The sequence below is a fragment of the Danio rerio genome, chromosome 12 (assembly GCF_049306965.1).
Source record: "Danio rerio strain Tuebingen ecotype United States chromosome 12, GRCz12tu, whole genome shotgun sequence".
In the NCBI taxonomy this organism is placed as follows: Eukaryota; Metazoa; Chordata; class Actinopteri; order Cypriniformes; family Danionidae; genus Danio; species Danio rerio.
In genome coordinates, this window is record NC_133187.1 from 1,720,001 (window position 1) to 1,743,573 (window position 23,573).

A 23,573-nucleotide genomic window follows, 5' to 3' on the forward strand; every position below is an offset into this window, starting at 1 on the left:
GCTACCAACAAAACGCTAAGTAGTACGGTATCAGAAGTAAGCAAGAGTGAGCATGGTGGAAAATATAAAGGCGCCTTCAGCTTTTAAAGCTGACGTTTGGCTGTACTTTGGTTTTAACGCTATACCAGAGTACTGAATAAGACAAAAAATGCAAGCTTTGCAAATCTAACGTAAAATATTAAACACTACAAACTTGCGTTATCACTTAACAAGCCACCACGCAGATGAATTAGCAGCACTGCGCTCTCAACCGAAACCTCTTGATTTAAGGTAAACTACACTGGATAACATCATTAATAAGCTTCCGTCTACCTCAACTAACATTGCAGAGTTACTGAAAACTGCATAAGAGGGATGGGACATCAAATGGAAGGACCTGTTGTTGTAACGGCAACAAGTTGACATGTCAACTGTTTGAAACCATTCCTGAGCGCTGCGTTTGGTGTTATTAGGTGCAAAGATGCTTAATGCGTGAATGCCTCCTAAATCTGCGCATGTGGTGAACATTTTGCTGTGAAAACTGGTCGCACAACAATAATTTTATGCACTCGCACAAATGCTCCCAAATATATTTTGAGGTTGCATGAAATTTTGGCCGCAAATAAGACCAAAACAGTCGCAATTTCGAGCCCTGATTTTTGGATTTTAGCTTCTAATAGTTTACCTCATATTAGAGCACTGTGTTCCAGTTTTATGTTTACTTCCATTTATATGTGACTTTAGTGGCATATGCGTTTTAGTTCAGTGTTTAATAACAATATGCATTTAATACATTTCAGTGAGTTCTTTGTTCGATAACAATGTGCAGTTCTAATGAATTGAAATGGATAGAAAATAAATTGGAATTGAAATTTTAATTCGTCTGCTGACTTTATAGAAGTTGTCAATCTACACATACTAATACAAACTATTGCAATATATTACAATATTTATTGTGTCGCAATATATCGGGATATATTGTATCGTGACCTATGTATCATTTCGTGAGGCCCTTGCCAATACACAGCCCTACGTGTGCGACCTGCTTCATACAGAGAGTAAACCACAGCGCATTGGTGCAATTATGATTATCTGATATTTTTATTTTAAAAATTGCGTTCTCAATTTAATATGAAATAAAATCGTCTTAAAATGTAATTTCGAATTAATCGAAAAAATCGCTCAGCCCTACAAGTACTTTATTCTTGTTGCACAATGTACCCCTTTTCAAAAGTTATACGTTTAACACTCATCAGCATTTTAAATCCTTGAAAGTTTTTAATGTTTTGATTTTTAAACAGGTTTGAACATTTATAGGTATTTGTGTATGTATTATATCATCTTTGCATCAAATATAATAAGCAAATTACAGCTTATGCGAGGTGTGTGTAATGCAGTGTGTATAGGCGCAGGACAGTAAATCTGACATTATTCTCTCTTCTGGCTGCCGTTGTCAGTCTCACACTATTGTTTTTGCATCTGAACTCTTCATATATCTCCTTTATTATATTTCATTTATTCATCCTATTGTCTGTTGTATACTTTTATTTTGTCTTTGCCATTGACTGCTAGTGTTTGGTGCCTCCATTTCATTTTAAGGGTTTTTTGTTTCAATATATGCCAGCAAGCAGAAATAGACTGTGTGTGTGTGTGTGTGTGTGTGTGTGTGTGTGTGTGTGTGTGTGTGTGTGTGTGTGTGTGTGTGTGTGTGTGTGTGTGTGTGTGTGTGTGTGTGTGTGTGTGTGTGTGTGTGTGTGTGTGTGTGTGTGTGTGTGTTCTTGTAGGAGGAAGCTGATCCTCCTTATCTTGTTCTTCAGTCCCTCACGCTCCTCTCAGATGAGGTCTGGATCAATGCACGATCTGATTCAACATTACAGCATTAACAGCAACAGGAGAAGCAGAGGAGTGTGTGTGTGTGTGTGTGAGGGAATGAAGGAAGTGTATGCAGTGTAGATGAAGGAGAAATGACGTCAGCGGAGACTGAGATCTTCAGATCACTGTGTACTGTACTGCAGTGCTGCTGACACTAAAGATCATTTATGGATGGCAATAATTGAACAGTATTTAGCTGAGTGTGTTTTTGTGCCGGTCTTGGCTAGTTTCGGCCTGTCATGGATAAATAAACATGACACTAAAACTACCAGTAGCTGGAACAAATCTCTGCCTCAGTGAGTGATTCATTGAATCGTCCGTTCAAATGATTCTTTCAAAACAGCTGATTCGTTTAGAAACAAAGCAAGTGTTTTTATGAGCGAATCATTGACTCGAAATCAGATTCTTTAAGGAGGTAAACAGTGCAGAGTTTGTACTTCTGAAGTGCACAAATGTTTTATTTTTAATTATCAAAAAAGCCAATATTGTTTCTAAAATATTACTCTGAATGAACGTCTGTTGAGCTGTTATAATATTAATATCACATTTGTGTTGGCGTAAAGCTGATCTTGGGAAAATGGTTCTTTCATATGAGTTGTTCTTGAACTAGATCATATCCTATTACTATTAAAGCACAAACACATACAGGGGCATGTTCTTGCTTTCATAATCATTTTGACTGTGCGAATGTGCATTTGAATCATTCTTAGCAGTGGCAGAATCTATTGGCTGGAGGCATATATGTTAATTATTCTGTTTGTCTTTTTAATTTATCTATGTTCTAATTATTTATCTATCTATTTATTTATCTCGTTTTATGTGTCCATTTTAGTTATTTATCTGTTTATTTATTTATTTATCTCTTTGTTTGCGTCTTCATTTATTTATTTATCTGTTTATTTATTTATTTATCTCATTGTTTGTGTCTATTTATTTATCTGTTTATTTATTAATTTATTTATCTCATTGTTTGTTTATTTATCTGTTTATTTATTTATTCGTCTCTGTGTCTATTTTTTATTTATTTGTCTATTTATTTATCTGTTTATTTTTTTGTTTGTTTATTTACCAAATTATTTATTTATTTGTCTGTTTGTTTATTTATATAATTATTTGTCTGTTTGTTTTTTATTTGTTTCTTTATCTGTTTATTTCTTTATCTTTTTGTTTGTTTGTGTCTTTATTTATCTGTTTATTTATTTAGTTATCTATTTGTTTATTTGTATTTTTAATCTGTTTGTTTCTTTCTTTTTGTCTGTTTGTTTATTTATGTGTCTGTTTATTTATTAATTTATTTATCTGATTTATTTATCTATCTGTTTGTTTAATTGTCTGATTGTTTGTTTTTATCTGTCTGTTTATTTATTTATTTGTCTGTTTGTTTATTTATCTATCTGTTTATTTGTTTTTATATGTTTATATGTATTTTTCTATTTATTTATTTATTTTTCTGTCTGTCTGTCTGTTTGTTTATTTATTTATCTGTTTATTTATTTTTTATCTGTCTTTATTTATCTGTTTAATTATTTACTTATTTATTTGTCTGTTTGGTTTTTATCTGTCTGTTTATTAATTTATTTATCTATCTGTTTATTCATTTTTTTATCTGTTTATTTGTGTATGTATTTATCCGTTTAATTATTTATCCAATTATCTGATTGGTTTATATCTGTCTGTTTATTTCTTTATTTGTTTGTCAGTTTGTTTGTTTATTTATCTATCTATCTGTTTGTTTGTTTGTTTGTTTGTTTATTTGTCTGTTTTTTTTATCTTGACGGCAGTGTTACACATTGAGTATTTGAGGCGCTCAAACATGCATGTCTGCATAAAGCCAATTAAACTTGATCAGAGTCATCATCGGTATCATATATTCAGGTTATAGTAATTTACAGTTGAGGGAAGGCTGTGTTCCAGTGAGGGCGTGTGGTTTCAGCAGTGGACACGCCCACTTGAGATAGTTGTACTTCAGTTGCTTATAAAATCTTCCGACCAATCAAACACTCTCTAGTGTCTGACATGCCTCGCCGCCGCCTCATTGGCTTTTCATTTGATGCGCTTGAGCTCATGGAGGAGGAGCTACTAAATGCCCCGCCCTCCTCATTTTTTTTATTTGAGATCACGTCAAACATTGAATAAACAAATGCACACTTTAATCAATTAAATTTGGCTGGGTGGTTAGTAACACCGTTTTCTGCTGTGACCAAAACTTTAATGATATCAGGCATTACTGCATGCTGCCCTATCATGCCCCGATGGTGATCTTGTGATGATGTTTGTTGCGCTCATGCGTATCTTTACAGTGTATCGTATGTTTGGCAAGTTCACCCCACCGGAGGCTTTTCTCCCTCCACGACTCAGATCGAATTACTCTGATGAAAGACAGAGAAAACAGGCCTTCCCCTGCGGCCGCGCGCCTTCTACTCCAGCGAATAACACGAACATTAGCGTTCAATAATAATAATAAATTAAACCAATAATAAACAGTTCTGTGCTATATGACTATGTATAGTGTACTGATAAAACTAAAAGACATCTCGTTTATTTCGTGGTGTCACAACATGCATTGTTTACAGTAGTGCTTTTTCAGAAGCGCAAAGGGATGCAGACGGCAGCCACAGGACAACAGCGCCAGTGCTTCACCACACATATAGATAGAGCCAATACGGTGGATAGTGAGGCCATGATGGGTAAGGGCCGGTGGAGGCCAGGACACCCATACTCTTTACCAGGTTGAGCGCCCCCTGCTGGCCTCACACACACACCACTTCCAACAGCAACCTAGTTTTGTCATGTGGTCTCCCATCCAGGTACTGACCATGCTCAGCCCTGCTTAGCTTCAGTGAGTAACCGGTCTTGAACTGCAGGATGATGTGGCTGTGGTTATTTCCTTAATGTGTTTACATATTTACAGCGGGGTTGCAGGTTATCATTCCCTAATTTTCCCCGTGCCTCAATGCTTATGTTTTGCCTCATATTGTTATTTCCTTCAGGCGGTGGTGTTTTGTATTGAAGTGATGGTGAAATGATAAAGGCTTCCTCCCTCACCTCACCTGTGCTTCAGAGCTCATTGGTGCGCTAGGATTGCGGTTCTCAGTTGTGTGTTTGGTGTTAAATCTTTGGGGAACAGAAAAATGGCGAGATGTGAAGCTGAAAATGGGGTCTCTACAAAAATAGCTAGTCTGGAGGTAAAAGCAGAGGCAACTGTTAACCGCTGGAGATGTTTCAGGGTCTTAAAGCAACACTATAGAGATATTTCAGATCATTATTAAAAAGAATCATGCAATAATAAAAAAAGACTGTCTTTTTATGATTTTTATTTTAACTCTAGTATGCATAGATATAAACATTGTGTTTATATACATAAAATATTTTTTATATATTAATAAATTATTTTATCATTTATATTTATTAAGTTACAAATCTGTATTTATTTACAAATATAAAAAATATTATATAATATCAGTATATTTTAAAATCCTGTATATTTGTTCATCTATTTACAAATATATTTGATACAAATAATTTTTATTTATAATATACAAATTTATGTATTATTTTTTCTTTATTTAAATATGAATTAATTTTACTTTTTTAAAAGTTTATGGTCAAATTAAAATGTAGTAATAAAACACTGCTAATTTACAAATCTGTATTTATTTGTTTATTTATTTACAAATATATAGCAATTTATTTATATAAATATAACATTTTCAATATATTTTGAAATAACACACACACACACACACACACACATATATATATATATATATATATATATATATATATATATATATATATATATAATATATTATATATATATATATAATATATTATATATTATATATTACAAATAAATATTTATTTGTTTATTTATTTACTAATATATAAAATATTATTTATATAAAAAGAACATTTTCAATGTAATTTAAATCAATTTAACATATGTCTGTATTTATTTACAAATATATAAAATCAGTTTAAATATATATTTAAAATATCATATTTATTTAGTTACAAATATATGTATGTATTTAATAACAAATATAAAAAATGTTTATAACTTTAACATTTTCAATATATTTGTAAATCACTATCATTATTTATTTAGTTACATGTATATATTTATTTACAAATGTATTTATTTATCTACAAATATGTATTTATTTACAAATTTTTGTTTATCTATTTACATATATATTTATTTATATACTAATAATAATTAGTATTTATTTATATACAAATGCATATGTATTATTGGTTCGTTTATTCAATTATTAATTTATTTAACTTTTTAAAGTAAAAAATTATGGTCAAATTAAATTGTAATAATAAAAAAAATGCAAATTATACAAAAAAAGTTTTAGGGTCCTGCATAAAAAACAATCCAAAATGATATTTTTTTTATTGATATTTTTTTTAAAGCAAGCTATATTAAACGCATATATTTTCATTGGTATAGATAAATACAAAGTTTAATAAATCATAAAAAATCACTGCTATTTTGGTACTTTTGGGCAGTTTTGATAACGTTGGTTGGATCACAATAAAAATATTCAGCTTTGGTGATTTTTGATTTTCTGTCTCAATGCAACAAGTGCAAAAAATACATCATTAATCATTTGTTTTACAGCGTTGTCCAAAATCACTGTCCTTATCTGTTCATTTCAAGATCATTTCTCAGATCCTCGACTTTCACTTCATTAATCATTTTTTGGAGGTTTTGAGCATTATTAATGTAATCATTTGATTCTTCATCCTTTCGAAGGGTTATAATCATGCCTTTGAAAATGCATCGCTCTTAAAAGGCTTCTCCGTTCACCCATTGACGTTCTCTAATGAACTAATTACTCATGGAGTCTATAAACTAGTGATTTCTGTTGCACATATATTGTTTGTCTTCTCTAAATGCCTGCATATCTCTGTTTCCCTCATAGGCGAAGTCATGTATATGTCACATGTGTGGAGCTCATCTAAATCGGCTGCACTCGTGTCTTCACTGTGTGTTCTTCGGCTGTTTCAGCAAGAAACACATCCACGAACACGCCAAAAACAAGAGACACAACCTAGGTAAGATTCACTGCCGCTCTCTCTCTCTCTGTCACCCACGCCGCAGACGTCATCGGCAGAAAATAGACTCGTGCAGAAACACAAACTCAGACTGAGATGAGGAATAGCCAGCACTCAAGCCTTTCCACTTGATTATCTTAACCCTTGTGTGGTTGGGTCGTTTTCTTCCTCTCAGGGGTGATTTTGAGGCTTCATTTGACCACGGCTTTCTTTGTGTTTCAGAAAATTGGATGATTTTTGTCGACAACAATATAGTGATAAACAATTCAACAATAAAGCAAGCAAATTGACTACGCTTTGGTTATGTTGGGGGCTGTTTTTGCCCCATTGACTTCTATTATATTCACATTTTTGATTGCAAAGCCATATTAATGCCAAAGCCAAAACATATTAATGAATGTTTTAAGGAAAGCTTGTAATGAACTGACATCAAGAAATATAGTTTAACCAAAATGTAAATGTTTTAGTTTTTATTTTTCCCTCAATAATGCATTTTTTCCTTTTCTCTTCTATTTTAGTGGTTAAAAGGCACATCTAATGAATTAAATTAGATAAATATATGCACAGCTAGTGATGAACTTCCGGTGAAAGCTTTATGTGACTGTTTTTAATTTCATAAGGTTCTTTTTACAGCATCGATGCTGTAATGTACCTAAAATATAATCAGTTAAATAGACTTAAGCATTCATTCGGTTGTTAAAGCATAAAATAGACGAGAGAACATTTAAACGCAGGCGCTATTAATATCAGCAGGCGAGCACAGAAATTCCATTGAAAATACTGGGGTAAAATTAAATTCCATATTTTAAAGACACGGCGCGGAGCAGTGTAATTCAATGCAGTGCTTCTTGTTTGCTCTGATTCTCACTTTATATTGTATCTCAGCTAGGCAGTGAAGATTTTAAAGAAACGCTGTGATTTTTGTCTGGGATGACTGACTGTCTGACAGAATTGGATAGTCTGTGTGCATATACCACACTTTAGATTAAAATTAATAAGTGTTTATAAATATAAATCACTTTGTCAATAGATATATATTAAAATATAATATATCTATTTAATATAATATATCCATTTTCTTATAATTGTTAATGTATTATGTTATGTATGTTATCATTTTTAATATATTATGTTTTTTATGATTTTTATTATATTATATTATATAATTTTCTTATCATTTAAAAAAAATAATAAATAAATAAATATATATATATATATATATATATATATATATATATATATATATATATATATATATATATATATATATATATATAAAATCAAGTAATTTTTAATATTTTATATTTTTTCTTAATTTTTATATTACATATTTTTATCATTTATAATTTGTTTTTTAAATCACTTAATATATTATATTATACATTTTTTCTTACCATTTTTAAAATATTATATTTTTGTTTCTTATCATTTTTTATATATTATATTATATTTTTCTTAACATTTTTAATATATTATATTGTAGATTTTTTTTCTTATTTTTATATTATATATTTTTTATCATTTATAATTAGTTTTTTAAATCACTTTTAATATATTATATTATGTATTTTTTCTTATCATTTTAATATATTATTTTTTCCTTTTTTATGTATTATATTATTATATTATGTATTAAAATATTATTTTAAATATTTATTTTTTAAAATGTTTAAATTCCATTTTTTTAAATATAATTTTTAGGGAAATTATATCAATCTTTTTGACAATATCTTAAAATATAATTTTAGATTTTTGCATTTAATATTTTCCCAAAGAACATTCTAGATGGAAAAACTGTTATATATTACTGTTATAATTTCAAGTTTTATTTTATTTTACATGTTTAAGAGCTTTAAGGTAAATACAGCCCTAGTTTCCATGTATCCATCAAAAATTTGCAGATTTCTATGACGGCCCATTGTACATGTAGAATAAAAATAGATGACCTGAGTTAATAAAGATGTAATAATTGCATGAAGATTCAGCATTTCTGCTTTGATCATACTTTTGAACACTGAAAAGCAATGCAGTGATTAATTCTAGTGTAATTAAATACCCCAGCCCTACTCGAGGCCCAAAATCCAGTTGAATTTCTGCTCGGCAAGCCATTATAAAAGTGCTTTTCTTCTGCTTGCGGAGTGCAGAAACGGGGCTGTGGATGTTTGGATGGGTCTTGGAAATCTCCCAGCTCCTTAATGCATCGCTGCCGTGTAATTATCCCCTCTGTTTTAATGAGCACGGGAGCCACCCTCCGACAACAAACAAATAAGAAGCGCAAACAGACGGGATTGTGGGTAATTATAGTGTGCGAGGGGATAATCGGCCCTGACTCTGTGTGTTTCCAGCCAGGGTTTACAGTTCAGCACACACCTGTTTCAGAGAGGTGAGCTGGAGAAAACACTAAATCTGAGCTCCACCACACACATTTCAGCACTTTCATTAATGCACAATCTGTCAAAATAATACACACTCACCGGCCACTTTATTAGGTACACCTGTCCAACTGCTCCTTAGCGCAAATTTCTAATCAGCCAATCACATGGCAGCAACTCAATGCATTTCAGCATGGTCAAGACGATCTGCTGCAGTTCAAAGCGAGCATCATTAGCCCAGCCCTATGCCAGAGGTCAGAGGAGAATGGCCAGACTGGTTCCAGCTGATAGAAAGGCAACAGTAACTCAAATAAGCACTCGTTACAACCGAGCTCTGCAGAAGAGCATCTCTGAACACACAACACGTCCAACCTTGAGGCGGATGGGCTACAGCAGCAGAAGAGCACACCGGGTGCCGCTCCTGTCAGCTAAGAACAGGAAACTGAGGCTACAATTCACACAGACTCACCAAAACTGGACAATAGAAGATTGGAGAAACGTTGCTGCTCTGAGTCTCCATTTCTGCTCACACATTCAGATGCTCGGCTCACAATTTGGCCTCAACAACATGAAAGCATGGATCATCCTGCCTTGTATCAGCGGTTCAGGCTGGTGGTGGTGGTGTAATGGTGTGGGGGAGATTTCCTTTGGGTCCATTAGTACCAATTGAGCATCAACGCCACAGCCTACCTGAGTATTGCTGCTGACCATGTCCATCCCTTTATGAGCACAGTGTCTCCATCTTCTGATGGCTACTTCCAGCAGGATAACGCAGCATGTCATAAAGCTCAATCATCTCAGACTGGTGTCTTGAACATGACGATAAGTTCACTGTACTCAAATGGCCTCCACAGTCAGCAGAGCTCAATCCAATAGAGCAGCTTTGGGATGTGGTGGAACGGGAGATTGGCATCATGGATGTGCAGCCGACAAATCTGCAGCAACTGTGTGATGCTCTGATGGAGCAAAATCTCTGAGGAATATTTCCAGTAGCTTGCTGAATCTCTGCCACGAAGGATTAAGGCAGGTCTAAATGCAAAAGGGGTCCAACCCGGTACAAGTAAGGTGTACCTAATAAAGTGGCCAGTGAGTGTATAAGTCTGATGAGGGTCAGGAGACCGATATGTTACTTTTAATAAATCTTTAAGCTAGTATTAGTAGTGATTTTGAACACGTGTTTGCTTCTTGCACACTTTAACATGGACTTTTCTCTTACGCAGCCATCGCTGTTTCTTCAGGTGTGCTGAGTTTGAACCCATTTATTCATTAATAAATAGCTTTGTTTGTGTTTTGGCCTCCTGCCATTGGTCCAGCGGGATTTCGTTTTTCCTCAGGGGATGATATATTATTTCTCTTGCCCTCGACGTCACAGTGCATCTGCAGTATTACTGAATCTCGCCATTTCCCCAGGTGTCATTGAGGCATCGCTCTGTCTTTACACCCGTGCGTGCGTGTGTGTGTGTGTGTGCGTTCAGTTCCCCTCGGAGTTTGATTGAACATTTAATTAGGTTATTCTCCGTTCATGGGATAACTGTGAATGAGCGCCACTGTGACGAGGAAAAAAAACGTGATTATTCTCCAAAGACCAACGGCGAGTAATTAAGTCTGGGATTTTTTTCTTGCGCTACATTTTGTTGCGATTTTTTTTTTTTTTTTTTTTTTTTTTTTTTTTTTTTTTTTTTTTTCATTTATTTATTTTTTGTTTCTCGTCCTCCGTTTACTGTGTTTTTTTTTTTTTTGTCGACTGACACTCGACAGGCTTGATCTCACAGTTCTTTCCTCTTTTTTTTTCGTCTTCTGCTGGTTCCCATGGTTACCTGAAGGCCTGCTATGCTTTTGGTTTATTCATCTGATGTGTGTGTGTGTGCGTCTGTGTGTGTGTGTGCATGATGCAGCCCCACCTCATTCTGTTGTGCAACTTCTCTCTTTTTTTCTACATGCATATCTAAATACTGTTTAAATCTAGCTTGTATGAGTCACACTTTCAGACTTGCACTGACTTAAAAGCATCTATTGAAATGGCGACGCTTTACAGCGCTTTCAGAGTCGTGATGAAATGAAAACACTGAAGAAGAAGAATAAACACTAGCAGATTCAATCTATTATTTGGGTTTGGGGGATAAATAACCAAATTAAACTGATTAAGCACTTGAGGTTTAGTGTGTGTGTGTGTGTGTGTGTGTGTGTGTGTGTGTGTGTGTGTGTGTGTGTGTGTGTGTGTGTGTGTGTGTGTGTGTGTGTGTGCGTGTGCGTGTGTGCATGAGCATCCCATGCAGATCTCTAATACAAACAAGACAAACGGGTGACCGCGAACAGAAGGTCGCATATACGGTATTCAGTTTCTGAATGGTTAAGGCACAAGCCAACAGTTTGGTGACGCTGTCTGAGCCTTATGTCATATTTTTTTTATTATGCACGGTAATACTGGGGTAAAATAGCGGTATCAAAATTTGGATACCGCCCAAGCCTACCTGTCAGTTTTCCTGAAAGTTGTTTAGAGATGTTGTAACGACGCATACCTAAGGGCTCGTTTCCACTGACTAGTACAGTACAGGTCGGTACGGGTCACCTTTATCAGGCTTGCGTTTCCACTACCAAGGGTACCCTTTTGGTGTGCGTGGTGTATGACAAAGTTTCAGTCGACGTCATTTTCGCTTGAGAAAATGTCTACAATAAAGCTGCACAGATCGTTTACATATCATATGAAAAGCACTTCTCACAAAACACATAAATACTTGTGTATAAATGTTCATTACTAACTTTTCTATAAACAGGAGTTGTTTATAACTGCAGATCAATGACGGTGCGAAATAGCCTACTGTAACGTCTATAATTATATTAAATAAATAAATAAATGAACATGTATGAACACATACAACCCCTTACAGTCTTCGATATGTTACCAACTACAGAAGAACTACACAAAGCAGACATTTCGTCGTTAATTACGTTCAAAACAACACAAAGTATAGCCTACAGTCAGTGTAAACCTCTCATCTGTGTCTGTAATCTTCAGCAGCACATGAAGCCTCTGTTAGAGAGTCATTCCACCATTCCCAGTTCATATTAGTCCAAAAGGTGATAATAAAGATTAAAACAAGGCAGTTTGTTCACGTTTGCTGAAGAAATAACGTGCTGCTTGGCTTCGCCTTTTTCCCGCGCTCCACTCTCGCGTTTGTCCTTTTCTTTCTGAATGTGTCTCTCGCGTTTGTCAGCTTCTCACAGGATCGGGTTTCCAAAGCTTGTCAATAATCAAGTGCATGTTATTATCATCAGATCAAGAAGTTTGTTATTTTAGATAGAGTCGTGCGGCTCTAAGAATGAAATCGAAACCCCTCTGGCTTCAGACTGGCCCGTATAAAACTACGCGGCACAGGGTGAATCTGCTCTTCTCCATGGCTTTGTGGCTGTTTATCATGACGACGACAGGGTTTGTTTTCAGGATCGACCATGGCTGCATATGCATTTATAATTCCGCTGTAATCTCTCGCTGTGTATTTCAAACATGGCGGGTCCTTTGTTTACATTCTGGCTTGTTGAGTCTACGAATGACGTATCTCTGTAAACCAATAGCGTTCAGCTGCGCGTCTAGCTCCGCCTTTTGGGACCCTTTCTGCTGTTTGGGACCCTTTCGAAAGGACCCTTTGACAGTGGAAATGGCCATAAAAGCGTACCAAACCATACCGTACCGTACCACTCAAGCCTGATTTATACTTCTGCGTCAGGTGACCGGCGTAACCCACGGCGCAGGCAACGCGCGTGGCTGTGCATTTATACTTCTGCGCGCCGTCTCTGTCGGTCTGCATTAACACTTCCGAAACGCTAGTTGGCAGTGAGGTGTAAATGTTCCTCTGTGTCGAGTTTCTTCGCAACTTTTTTGCATTTCCTGAACACTTCCGGGATGTACAAGTGGCTCAAACTCGCTCATTTTGAGGCAGGAACCGGCGGACGTGCAACAACTTTAACTGTGAGGTAAACACAAAACAAAACTTTCCATCAGGAGCTCCTTCACAGTACTCCACACTTGTAAACAATCGCTCACGTGGCGTCGCGCCATTCGCGCGCCTCTCGGCCCCGCCCAGACTCGTCAGCGCTACCAAGCCGACCAATCACATAGCTTACGGTACGCGTCGTTGCGACGTGTAGTTACATTTTTTGAGAGGTGCACATCAGCGACGGCGAAGGGCTATGCGTCAGCGCCGTAGCATACGCCGGTGTTTGACGCAGAAGTATAAATCAGCCTTCAGTGGAAACGGGCCATATGTGTGCCTTTGATGCACCTTTGATGCTTTTGATGTCCTTGTTGCAGCACCAGTGGCACCAAAATCCAAATGCCGATTTGATCCGGTACATATCTATTACAAAGGGTTTCGGTACCCAACCCTAGTAATTATACTATCTTTTGTGTTGAACTAGTTTGAAACAAGTCAAGTGTTAGTATAATAATGATACCAATTTCACTTATTGTTGCGCTGTCCCTTTAACTTCCTCAGTGTTCTGCATCATAACATGCATTCATAGTATTTGATTGCATCTTGGTGGTTAGCACATTATTGGTTTGCTTCCATTGCATTTGCACTAATAAATCCTAATCGTGCACAAACAAGAGACTTTAGTGCGTTTATTTAGAAGGTAAAGCGCTCCTGTTTTGAGCAGATTTACCACATGCCTGTGCCGATTGTTAGCGTCCTGCCAGTTCAACAATGAGACCTCTGTCCCTTTTGCAATCGCTGGAAATAGCAAACATCCAGCCGCTGAAAGCCACTAAAAGCCTCATAGTCCGAGCACCTGTCGGCGGGTCGCGCCAGGCTCTGCATTAGTGTCGAGTCACAAATAGACGCTCCACCTGCGAACATTTAGTGCGTCTGTGCCAAACAGACCATCGTCAGGTTGCCATGGGAACTGAGAAACAGGTATTGGCAGTGCGGGCTCCGAGAAATGCACTGAATGAGAAATCAGAGAGCGATAATGCATCAATAACACCTCTGATATTTGGAGGATGGTGATGAAATTGTGGCACATGCAGAGATGCTATTAAAATAATGATAAAACTAACATTTGTAGTGTGTAATTAGAATATAGATGAGAGTAAAACATCATATTATGACATTTATTATGCTATCTTTAGCGTTGAAATGGTTTGAAACCACCCAAGGGTGAGTAAAATGACAACAATTTTCATTTTTGGGTGCGCTGTCCCTTTAAATGCCTTAATGTTATGCATTTATTGTATTTAATTTCATCTTAGTGGTTAGCACATTACATTATTGCCTTAAAAAGGTAAAGCCACTAGTATATGGCAAGAGGATGGTGATATTGTGCATGTGCAGAGATGGATGTTTTCCATCCTGCATTGGAAAGAATATAAATAAGAATAAAACATTATATTATGACATTAATTATACTGTCTCTAGTGTTGAACTGGTTTGAAACAAGTCAAGGGTGAGTAAAATGACAACATCTTTCATTTTTGGGTGCGCTGTCCCTTTAAATTCCTTAATATTATGCATTTATTGTATTTAATTTCATCTTAGTGGTTAGCACATTACATTATTGCCTTAAAAAAGGTAAAAGCCACCAGTATATGGCAAGAGGATGGTGATATTGTGGCAAATGCAAAGATGGATAAAGAATAAAACTAACATTTATTATCTTATCTTTAGCGTTTAACTAGTTTAAAACGAGTCAAGGAGGAGTAAAATGGTAAGAGTTTTCATGTTTGGGTGCGCCGTCCCTTTAAATGTCTTAATATTATGCATTATAATATGCATTTGTTGTATTTGATTGCATCTTAGTGGTTAGCACATTATATTGTTGACAAAGACAAAAGCCAGTAGAATTAGACAGAGGATGATGATATTGTGGCATGTGCAGAGATGAATGCTTCCCATGCTGCATGGTGTAGAATATAAATAAGAATAAAACTAACATTTGCAATATGCAATTAGAATATAAATGGATAATAATAAAACAATAAAACTTTTACATTTATTATACAGTTTTTTTGTGTTTAACTGGTGTGAAACAAGTCATGGGGAGCAAAATATTAACCGTTTTGATTTTTGTGTGCGCTGTTCCTTTAACTTCCTCAATATTATGCATCATAATAATTATTCATAGTATTTTATTTGCATATTAGTGATTTAGCACATTAAAAAAGGTTAAAGCCACTAGTATTTGGCAATAGGATGGCGATATTTTGGCATGTGCAGAGATGGATGTTTCCCATGATGCATTGGATAGAATATAAATATCAATAGCATTAACATTTGCAATATGTAATCAGTATATAAATAGAAATAAAACAGTATATTTTGAGATTTATCGTAGTATCTTTTGTGTTTAACTAGTTTAAAATAAGTCAAGTGTGAGTAAAATAATCACAATTTTCATTTTTGGGTGCGCTGTCCCTTTAAATTCCTCAATATTATGCATCATAACGTGCATTGTAATTTCATCTTAGTGGTTAGATTATTATATTATTGCCCAAAAAAGACTAAAAGCAGCTATTATTTGACAGAGGATGATGATATTGTGTCACGTGCAGAGATGGATGTTTCCCATGCTGCATCCTAATTATTATTCTCATCACTTATTATTTGCTGCACCGAGCAGTGTTGCATTAATGCCTTCATATTTACAGGGGAAAATGCAAACGTCAACTTTGACTTTAATAGATGCTCTCTCGTTCTCTGTGTATTAATGTTTCCCATACTGCATGGGAAAGAATATAAACTGGAATAAAACATGATATTTTGACATTTATTATACTGTTTTTTGGGTTTAACTGGTGTGAAACAAGTCATGGGGGAGTAAAATATTAACCATTTCATTTTTGTGTGCGCTGTTCTTTAATTTCCTCAATATTATGCATCATAATAATTATTCATAGTATTTTATTTGCATATTAGTGATTTAGCACATTAAAAAAGGTAAAAGCCACTAGTATTTGGCAATAGGATGGCAATATTTTGGCACGTGCAGGGATGGATGTTTCCCATGCTGCATTGGATAGAATATAAATATCAATAGCATTAACATTTGCAATATGTAATCAGTATATAAATAGGAATAAAAAAGAATACTTTGAGATTTATCGTAGGATCTTTTGTGTTTAACTAGTTTAAAATAAGCCAAGGCTCAAGGGTGAGTAAAATAATCACAATTTTCATTTTTGGGTGCGCTGTCCCTTTAAATTCCTCATTATTATGCATCATAACGTGCATTGTGATTTGCATCTTAGTGGTTAGATTATTATATTATTGCCCAAAAAAGGGTAGAAGCAGCTATTATTTGACAGAGGATGATGATATTGTGGCACGTGCAGAGATGGATGTTTCCCATGCTGCATCCTAATTATTATTCTCATCACTTATTATTTGCTGCACCGAGCAGTGTTGCATTAATGCCTTCATATTTACAGGGGAAAATGCAAACGTCAACTTTGACTTTAATAGATGCTCTCTCGTTCTCTGTGTTTCAGCTATAGACCTTTTGTATGGTGGAATATATTGCTTTGTGTGCCAAGACTACATATACGACAAAGACATGGAGCAGATTGCCAAAGAAGAACAAAGAAAAGCGTGGAAATTGCAAGGTAGATTTTTTTTTTTTTTTTTTTTTGCTGCCCTGCCTGCGTGATGTGGTTTAGCTCGGCCTGTGGCTTGTGGGCTGTTAATTCAGGTATATTAATGTTGGAGACTGTAATGCTGTGAGCCACAGGAGGGCAAGAGTGTGTGTTTTGTTTTGTGAGCCTGATTAGAGCTCAAGCTATTTTTATTTTGGTTTTTTATTTTCATTCATTTTCATTTCTGCTTACTCCCTTTGTTAATCTGTGGTTGCCACAGCGGAATGAACCACCAACTCATCCAGCATATGGTTTACGCAACGGATGCCTTTCCAGCTGCAACCCATCTCTGGGAAACATCCATACACACTCATTCATGCACATACACAACAGACATTTTAGCTTACCTAATTCCCCTATAGCGCATGTGTTTGGACTGTGGGGGAAACCGGAGCACCCGGAGGAAACCCACGCCAACACGTGGAGAACATGCAAACTCCACACAGAAAAGCCAACTGACCCAGCCAAGGCTTGAACCAGCGACCTTCTTGCTTTGAGGCAACAGCACTACAGCACTTTTTATTTTATATATATATATAATTTAATTTAAATATATTTTAATTTTAATTGTTATTCATTTATTTTTATCTTAATTTGAATTTGAATTAATTTAATTTAATTTATTTTTGTTTTTATCGTATATAATTTTATTTTATTTTAATTTATTTTAATTTTTATTGTAATTCATGTATTTTAATTAAACATATTTAAATTTATTTTAAATTTAATTTATTTACTTTTATCTTAATTTTAATTGGAATTAATTTTAATTTAATTTATTTTTGTTTTTATCATCTATAATTTTATTTAATTTAAATTTATTTTTACTTTAATTTCTTTTCATTTTTATTTTAATTTCATTTTTTTAATTTCATTTTGATTTAATTTAGTTTATTTTTATCTTAATTTTATTTTTATGTATTTTTTTGCTTTTTATTTAATTTTAATTTAATATTCATGATTTTTACTTTAATTTATTTTAGTTTTTATTTTATATAATTTTTTATTTTTATTTATTTTTATTTAATTAAATTTATTGTATCTGAATTTAAATTTTAATGAATTTTATTTTAATTGATTTTCTCATCTCAATTCATTAGAGACGTTCGTTCGTCTTCAGAACATTAAGAACATAAATAAAGATATTTTCAATTTAATCTGAAAGATGCCTTAGTGATGAGTAAAAATTTAACCATAATACAAAATTTGACATGTCCTTATAATGAAAATACATATAATGGGTTATTACAGTGAGAAGTAGTTTTTAGTTTGAGCCGGTTTGCAAAAAGAGATTTACTGACATACTAAATTCTCTTCATAACATCAGTCGGATGATTAATTATGGCACCCAGATATGGTTTATTATTACAGAATGAACAATAAATCTTAATATTCTTTATTAGGGCTGCACGATTAATCGAAAACCGATCTCGATTCGACCCTACACAATCTTAATTCAGCTTTTCTGCGATTCAGCCACTTATATTTTCAAGGTCAGGACAGAAGCATAAAGGTGGTCGCACAAGTCTTCACTTTGATTTATATACATTGCTCACCAACATGGACACCTCCAAAATGTGTTGAGAGTCACACACTGTATTTATAAGTTATAATTCACCCAAAAAATGTCATTGTTGTCATGATGTACCTGTGATTTTGTAATGCATCCTTGTTGAATATTGTGAAAATGACATGCACATTCTCTACAACATCAGGTATTGGAGAGAAATATTCAATGTGGGAACCAACGAAACGAGAGCTGGAGCTGCTGCGACACAATCCCAAACGGAGGAAAATCACAGCCAACTGCACCATAGGTAAGAGCTTCATTTCCCACGGGCCGCGCTTTTCTGAAACACTGTTCAATAATACAGCTTGGCACGGAGCAGGTGATTAGAGCTCCGCCAAAACTCATCTGTGTAAAACTAGTCGGTTCAAATGAATTCAGAGTCGTCAGATGTCTAGAGACTGCAGACTGCACACCAGCCAAGAGCACTGTGTTTGTTGGCCGTCAGTTTTAAATGATTGTCATCCATTTTTTTTGCATGTGCATTCTTAAATATATAATTGTTTCTTCTCATTTAGTTTTTTTATTACATTATATTGGTTTATATTTATTTATTTTTACGAAAATGTAATTTGTTCATTTTAATTTAATTTATTTTTATTTTTAATTTAATTAATTAATTTATTTTCATTTAATTTTTTTAATTTTATTTAATTTGTTTTTTTTATTTATTTAAAATTTTAATTTTACTTTTTTTGTTTAATTTAACTTATTTTAAATGTAATTTATTTTTATAATTTTTTTTATTTTAATTGTAACGAATTTATTTTTATTTAATTTAATTGATTTTTATGTGAATTTTAATTTGAATTCATTTGAAATTAATTACTTTTTATTTTTGTTTTTATCTTATATAATTTTTTTCATTTCATTTTAATTTAATGTATTTTAATTTAATTTAAATTTTATTTTATTTTGATTTAATTATTTTTCTTAATTTTAGTTTAATTTTTAAAAATTTTGCTTTTATTTTATAAAATTTATTTATTTTTAATGTATTTTTATTTAAATTGTAATTAATTTATTTTGATTTAATTGATTTTATCTTAATTTTAATTTTAATTTAATTCATTTTTATTTTTGGTTATCTTATATAATTTTTTTTCATTTTAATTTAATTTATTTTAATTTAATTTAAAATTTCTTTTATTTTTATTTAATTTATTTTTCTCATTTTTAGTTAAATTTTTTTAATTTTGCTTTTATTTTATATAATTTTATTTAGTTTTAATTTATTTTATCTTAATTAATTAGTTTTCATTTAACTGATTTTTATTTTTGTTTTTATTTTATATAATTTTATTTAATTTTTATTTATTTTTTAAACATTCTTTTCATTTTAATTTAATTAATGTTTATGTAATTTCAGTTTAATTTTATTTTGATTTATTTAAATGAATTTTTATCTTTATTTTATATAATTTTATTTAATTTTTATTTATTTTTATTTTTATTACTTTAAATTTTTTTCATTTTAATAAATTTTTATGTAATTTCAATTTTATTTTATTTTGATTTATTTAAATGAATTTTTATCTTAATTTAATTAAAATAATTTTTTCATCTTAGTTTTAATTTATTTATTTTTACGAATTAAATTTTTTTTACACAGCCTCCTTACTGAATCTGTATATGTATATGTGTATGTGTGCGTGTATAAGCATGTAGATATTCATGTATGTATGCGTGTATTTATATTGTATACGGTTAATGTGATTTCACCAAGTATATCCTGAAGCAACATTTTAATTTTGATCATGAGTTACCATTAGGGTTGGGTTTGGGGGGTAAGAATTAGGTATGGACTATATTTTTGAGCAAAAATGACATTCCAGTATGAACTAATATGTTAATCCAGGATCGCATCGTACTTGGTAATCCAACACCTATCACACGTGTACATTTATATAGTTGTACATGTTCTCTATCTTCTTACACATAACACAATCACACCTACATCCTATTTTTGTCTTTTCTTTGTCTTCGTATCTGCCGTGTTATGTGATGCTGTAATAATAATAAAAGAATAAGGGGCGATATGGATGTTAGCCATTAAAGAAATGATGTCTCGGTGGTTTGGCGCTCTCCCTTCTCTCATTTTGGGCTGTTTTCCCCCTCAGTCTGAGGGCCTGGCGCTGGAGTAATGGTGTTAAATGTCTGCACCACAGGCCTAGCGTAGGCGCTAAACGGCATCCGCACTCGCTCACACCCAGAGAAACACACTAATGCGATTAGCCGTATGAGAGCCGGAGCCGCCATTGATCATTCAGGACATAATACGGGCCGTGTATGATGGATTCAGAGGAATATTGTGCGGGCAGGATTGGCCGGCTGTTGGGTTTTAGAGTCTGACTGCACTGGAGGCGACGCAACCAATCACAACACTGCTGAAGTGAGAAAACCAGCCAATCAGATTCATCAACAGACTTGAGTGATGGGAATTAGAAATAATAGATTGGTTTCAACAGCAAATATTACAGTTTTGTTTTATTGCGCCAGTTTTTATCCAAAAACCACTAGAATTGGGGAATTGGAATGAAACAATTAACACATGATCCTGAATCATCTGATGTCATTCTTTACTGGGAATCAGATTCACAAATGAATGACTCTTTTGAGATGTTTTTTTTATTTGTCATGCATAAAACACAAGCATAGTTCTGTTTTCAGACAAATGACTCTTTTGAGCCAAATCTTTTCTACTGAATCAAAGCAACAGTGCAACAAGTAAACCAACTGATTCCTGAACAAATGACTCTTTTGAGGCAGACCTTTTATAATGAATCAAAAGCGTACAGTGCAACGATTGAACCAGTTGACTCCTGAACAAATGACTCTTTTGAGCTAGACCTTTTATAGTGAATTAAACATACAGTGCATTGAGTGAACCAATTGATTCCTGAACAAATGGCTCTTTTTAATTAAATTCTATAGTGAATCAAAAGCTTACAGTGCAACGAGTGAACAATTGATTCCTGAACAAATGACTCTTTTGAGGCAGACCTTTTATAATGAATTAAAAGCGTACAGTGCAACGATTGAACCAGTTGACTCCTGAACAAATGACTCTTTTGAGCTATATTGAGTTATTGAATAAAATAGTGAATTAAACATACAGTCCATTGAGTGAACCAATTGATTCCTGAACAAATGGCTCTTTTGAGCCAGACCTTTCATAGTGAATCAAAAGCTTACAGTGCAACGAGTGAACCAGTTGACTCCTGAACAAATGACTCTTGTGAGCCAGACCTTTTATAGTGAATCAAAAACTTACAGTGCATTGAGTGAACCAATTGACTCCTGAACTAATGACTCTTTTGAGCCAGAGCTTTTTTAGTGAATCAAAATCATACAGCGCATCAAGTAAACAAACTGATTTCTCAACAATTGACTCTTTTTAACCAAACAATTGATAGTGAATCAAAACCATATAATGCACCAAGTGAACTAAATGATTCCTGAACATGCCTCTTTTGAGCCAAACATTTTTGTGACTTACAGGCATGCAGTGCAACGGGTGAACAATTGATTCCTGAACAATTGACTCTTTTGAGCCAGAACACTTATATTGAATCAGAAGCATACAGTGAATCATTTGATTTATGTACTAATGACTCTTTTGAGCTAGAACATTTATATTGAATCAAAAGCATACAGTGAATCAATTGATTTATTTACAAATTACTCTTTTGAGCCAGAACATTTATATTTAATCAAAAGCATACAGTGAATCAATTGATTTATGTACTAATGACTCTTTTGAGCTGGAACATTTATATTGAATCAAAAGCATACAGTGAATCAATTGATTTATGTACAAATGACTCTTTTGAGCCAGAACATTTATATTTAATCAAAAGCATACAGTGAATCAATTGATTTATGTACAAATGACTCTTTTGAGCCAGAACATTTATATTGATTTAAAAGCATACAGTGAATCAATTGATTTATGTACAGATGACTCTTTTCAGCCAGAACATTTATATTTAATAAAATGCCTACAGTGATTTAAGTGAACCAATTGTTTCCCGAACATATAACTCTTTTGAGCCAGACCTTTTTATAGTGAATCAAAGGCATAAAATGCAACAAGTGAACCAATAGATTCCTGAACAAATTACTCTTTAGCCAAATATTTTAGTGTATCAAAAGCATGTAGTGCATTCAGTGAACAATTGATTCCTGAACATATGACTCTTTTTCAGTCAGAACATTTAAATTGAATCAAAAGTATAAAGTTCAACAAGTGAACCAACTGATTCCTGAACAAATGGCTGGAGGAGTGACTCGAGACAGGCCTTTATAGCGAATAAAAACATACAAAGAAACAAAAGTGAACCTATTTATTCTGTTGAGATGCTGCTTCTTTTGGTATACCAAACTCATGCAGCAGTGTTGTCTGATTCTGAATCAAATGACTCTTTTGAGTCATATCAGTATACTGAACATGCAGTTGATCCAGAACGATTCACCTATTTCCTGAACAAATTGCTTGGTTTAATGTGAATCAGAATCGTTTAGCATGACCAGAATGATTCAAATGATTCTTTTGAGATGGTTCTCTTTGGTGAATCAAGAACATGCAATGAACATCAGAGTAATTAGATTAAGCAAATGACTCGGAGTCAGCTCTTTATAGTGAATCAAAAACATACCATGCCACCAAAATGATTCCTGAGTAAATGACTCTCTTGAGATGATTGGTTATTTCCGCCACAGTTCCCGCTGTGGACATGCTGGTTTGTCTGTGTCAGCTGATTCTTCCTGTGGATCGCGTCTCCTGTTGATCCTGAAGCAGGGGGTCTCTGTCAGAATGTGTGTGTGTGTGTTTATGATGTTGAATCACTGGTGGTCATCAATAATACATCAGCAGCTGAAAGCGTGGATGAAGCAGCTCGTGTTCCTCTCTCCAGGTCTGTTAGCAGGTTTTCTTCTCTCTAACTGATCTCTGAGCAGCAGATGTGTGTTTGGAGAAGGGCCAGATCAGCACGTTTAGCCTCCCTGTGTGCGCATGCTGTCTGTCTGTTAGTCTGTCTCTCTCTCTCTCTCTCTCTCTCTGTCCGGCTGTTTTTATCTCCATCCATCA

At 33.8% G+C, this 23,573-nt stretch overlaps 1 protein-coding gene across 3 annotated transcripts in view; it reads left to right on the forward strand.

Moving 5' to 3' along the window:
- usp22 (ubiquitin specific peptidase 22) overlaps positions 1-23,573 on the forward strand; it is a 57,499-nt gene that overhangs the window by 17,083 nt on the left and 16,843 nt on the right. For all 3 annotated transcript variants that reach the window (XM_021480159.3, XM_021480160.3, NM_001045248.1), the window contains 3 exon segments: positions 6,786-6,918; positions 16,774-16,887; positions 18,633-18,734. In XM_021480159.3, the coding sequence (XP_021335834.1) occupies positions 6,786-6,918; positions 16,774-16,887; positions 18,633-18,734 (349 nt within the window).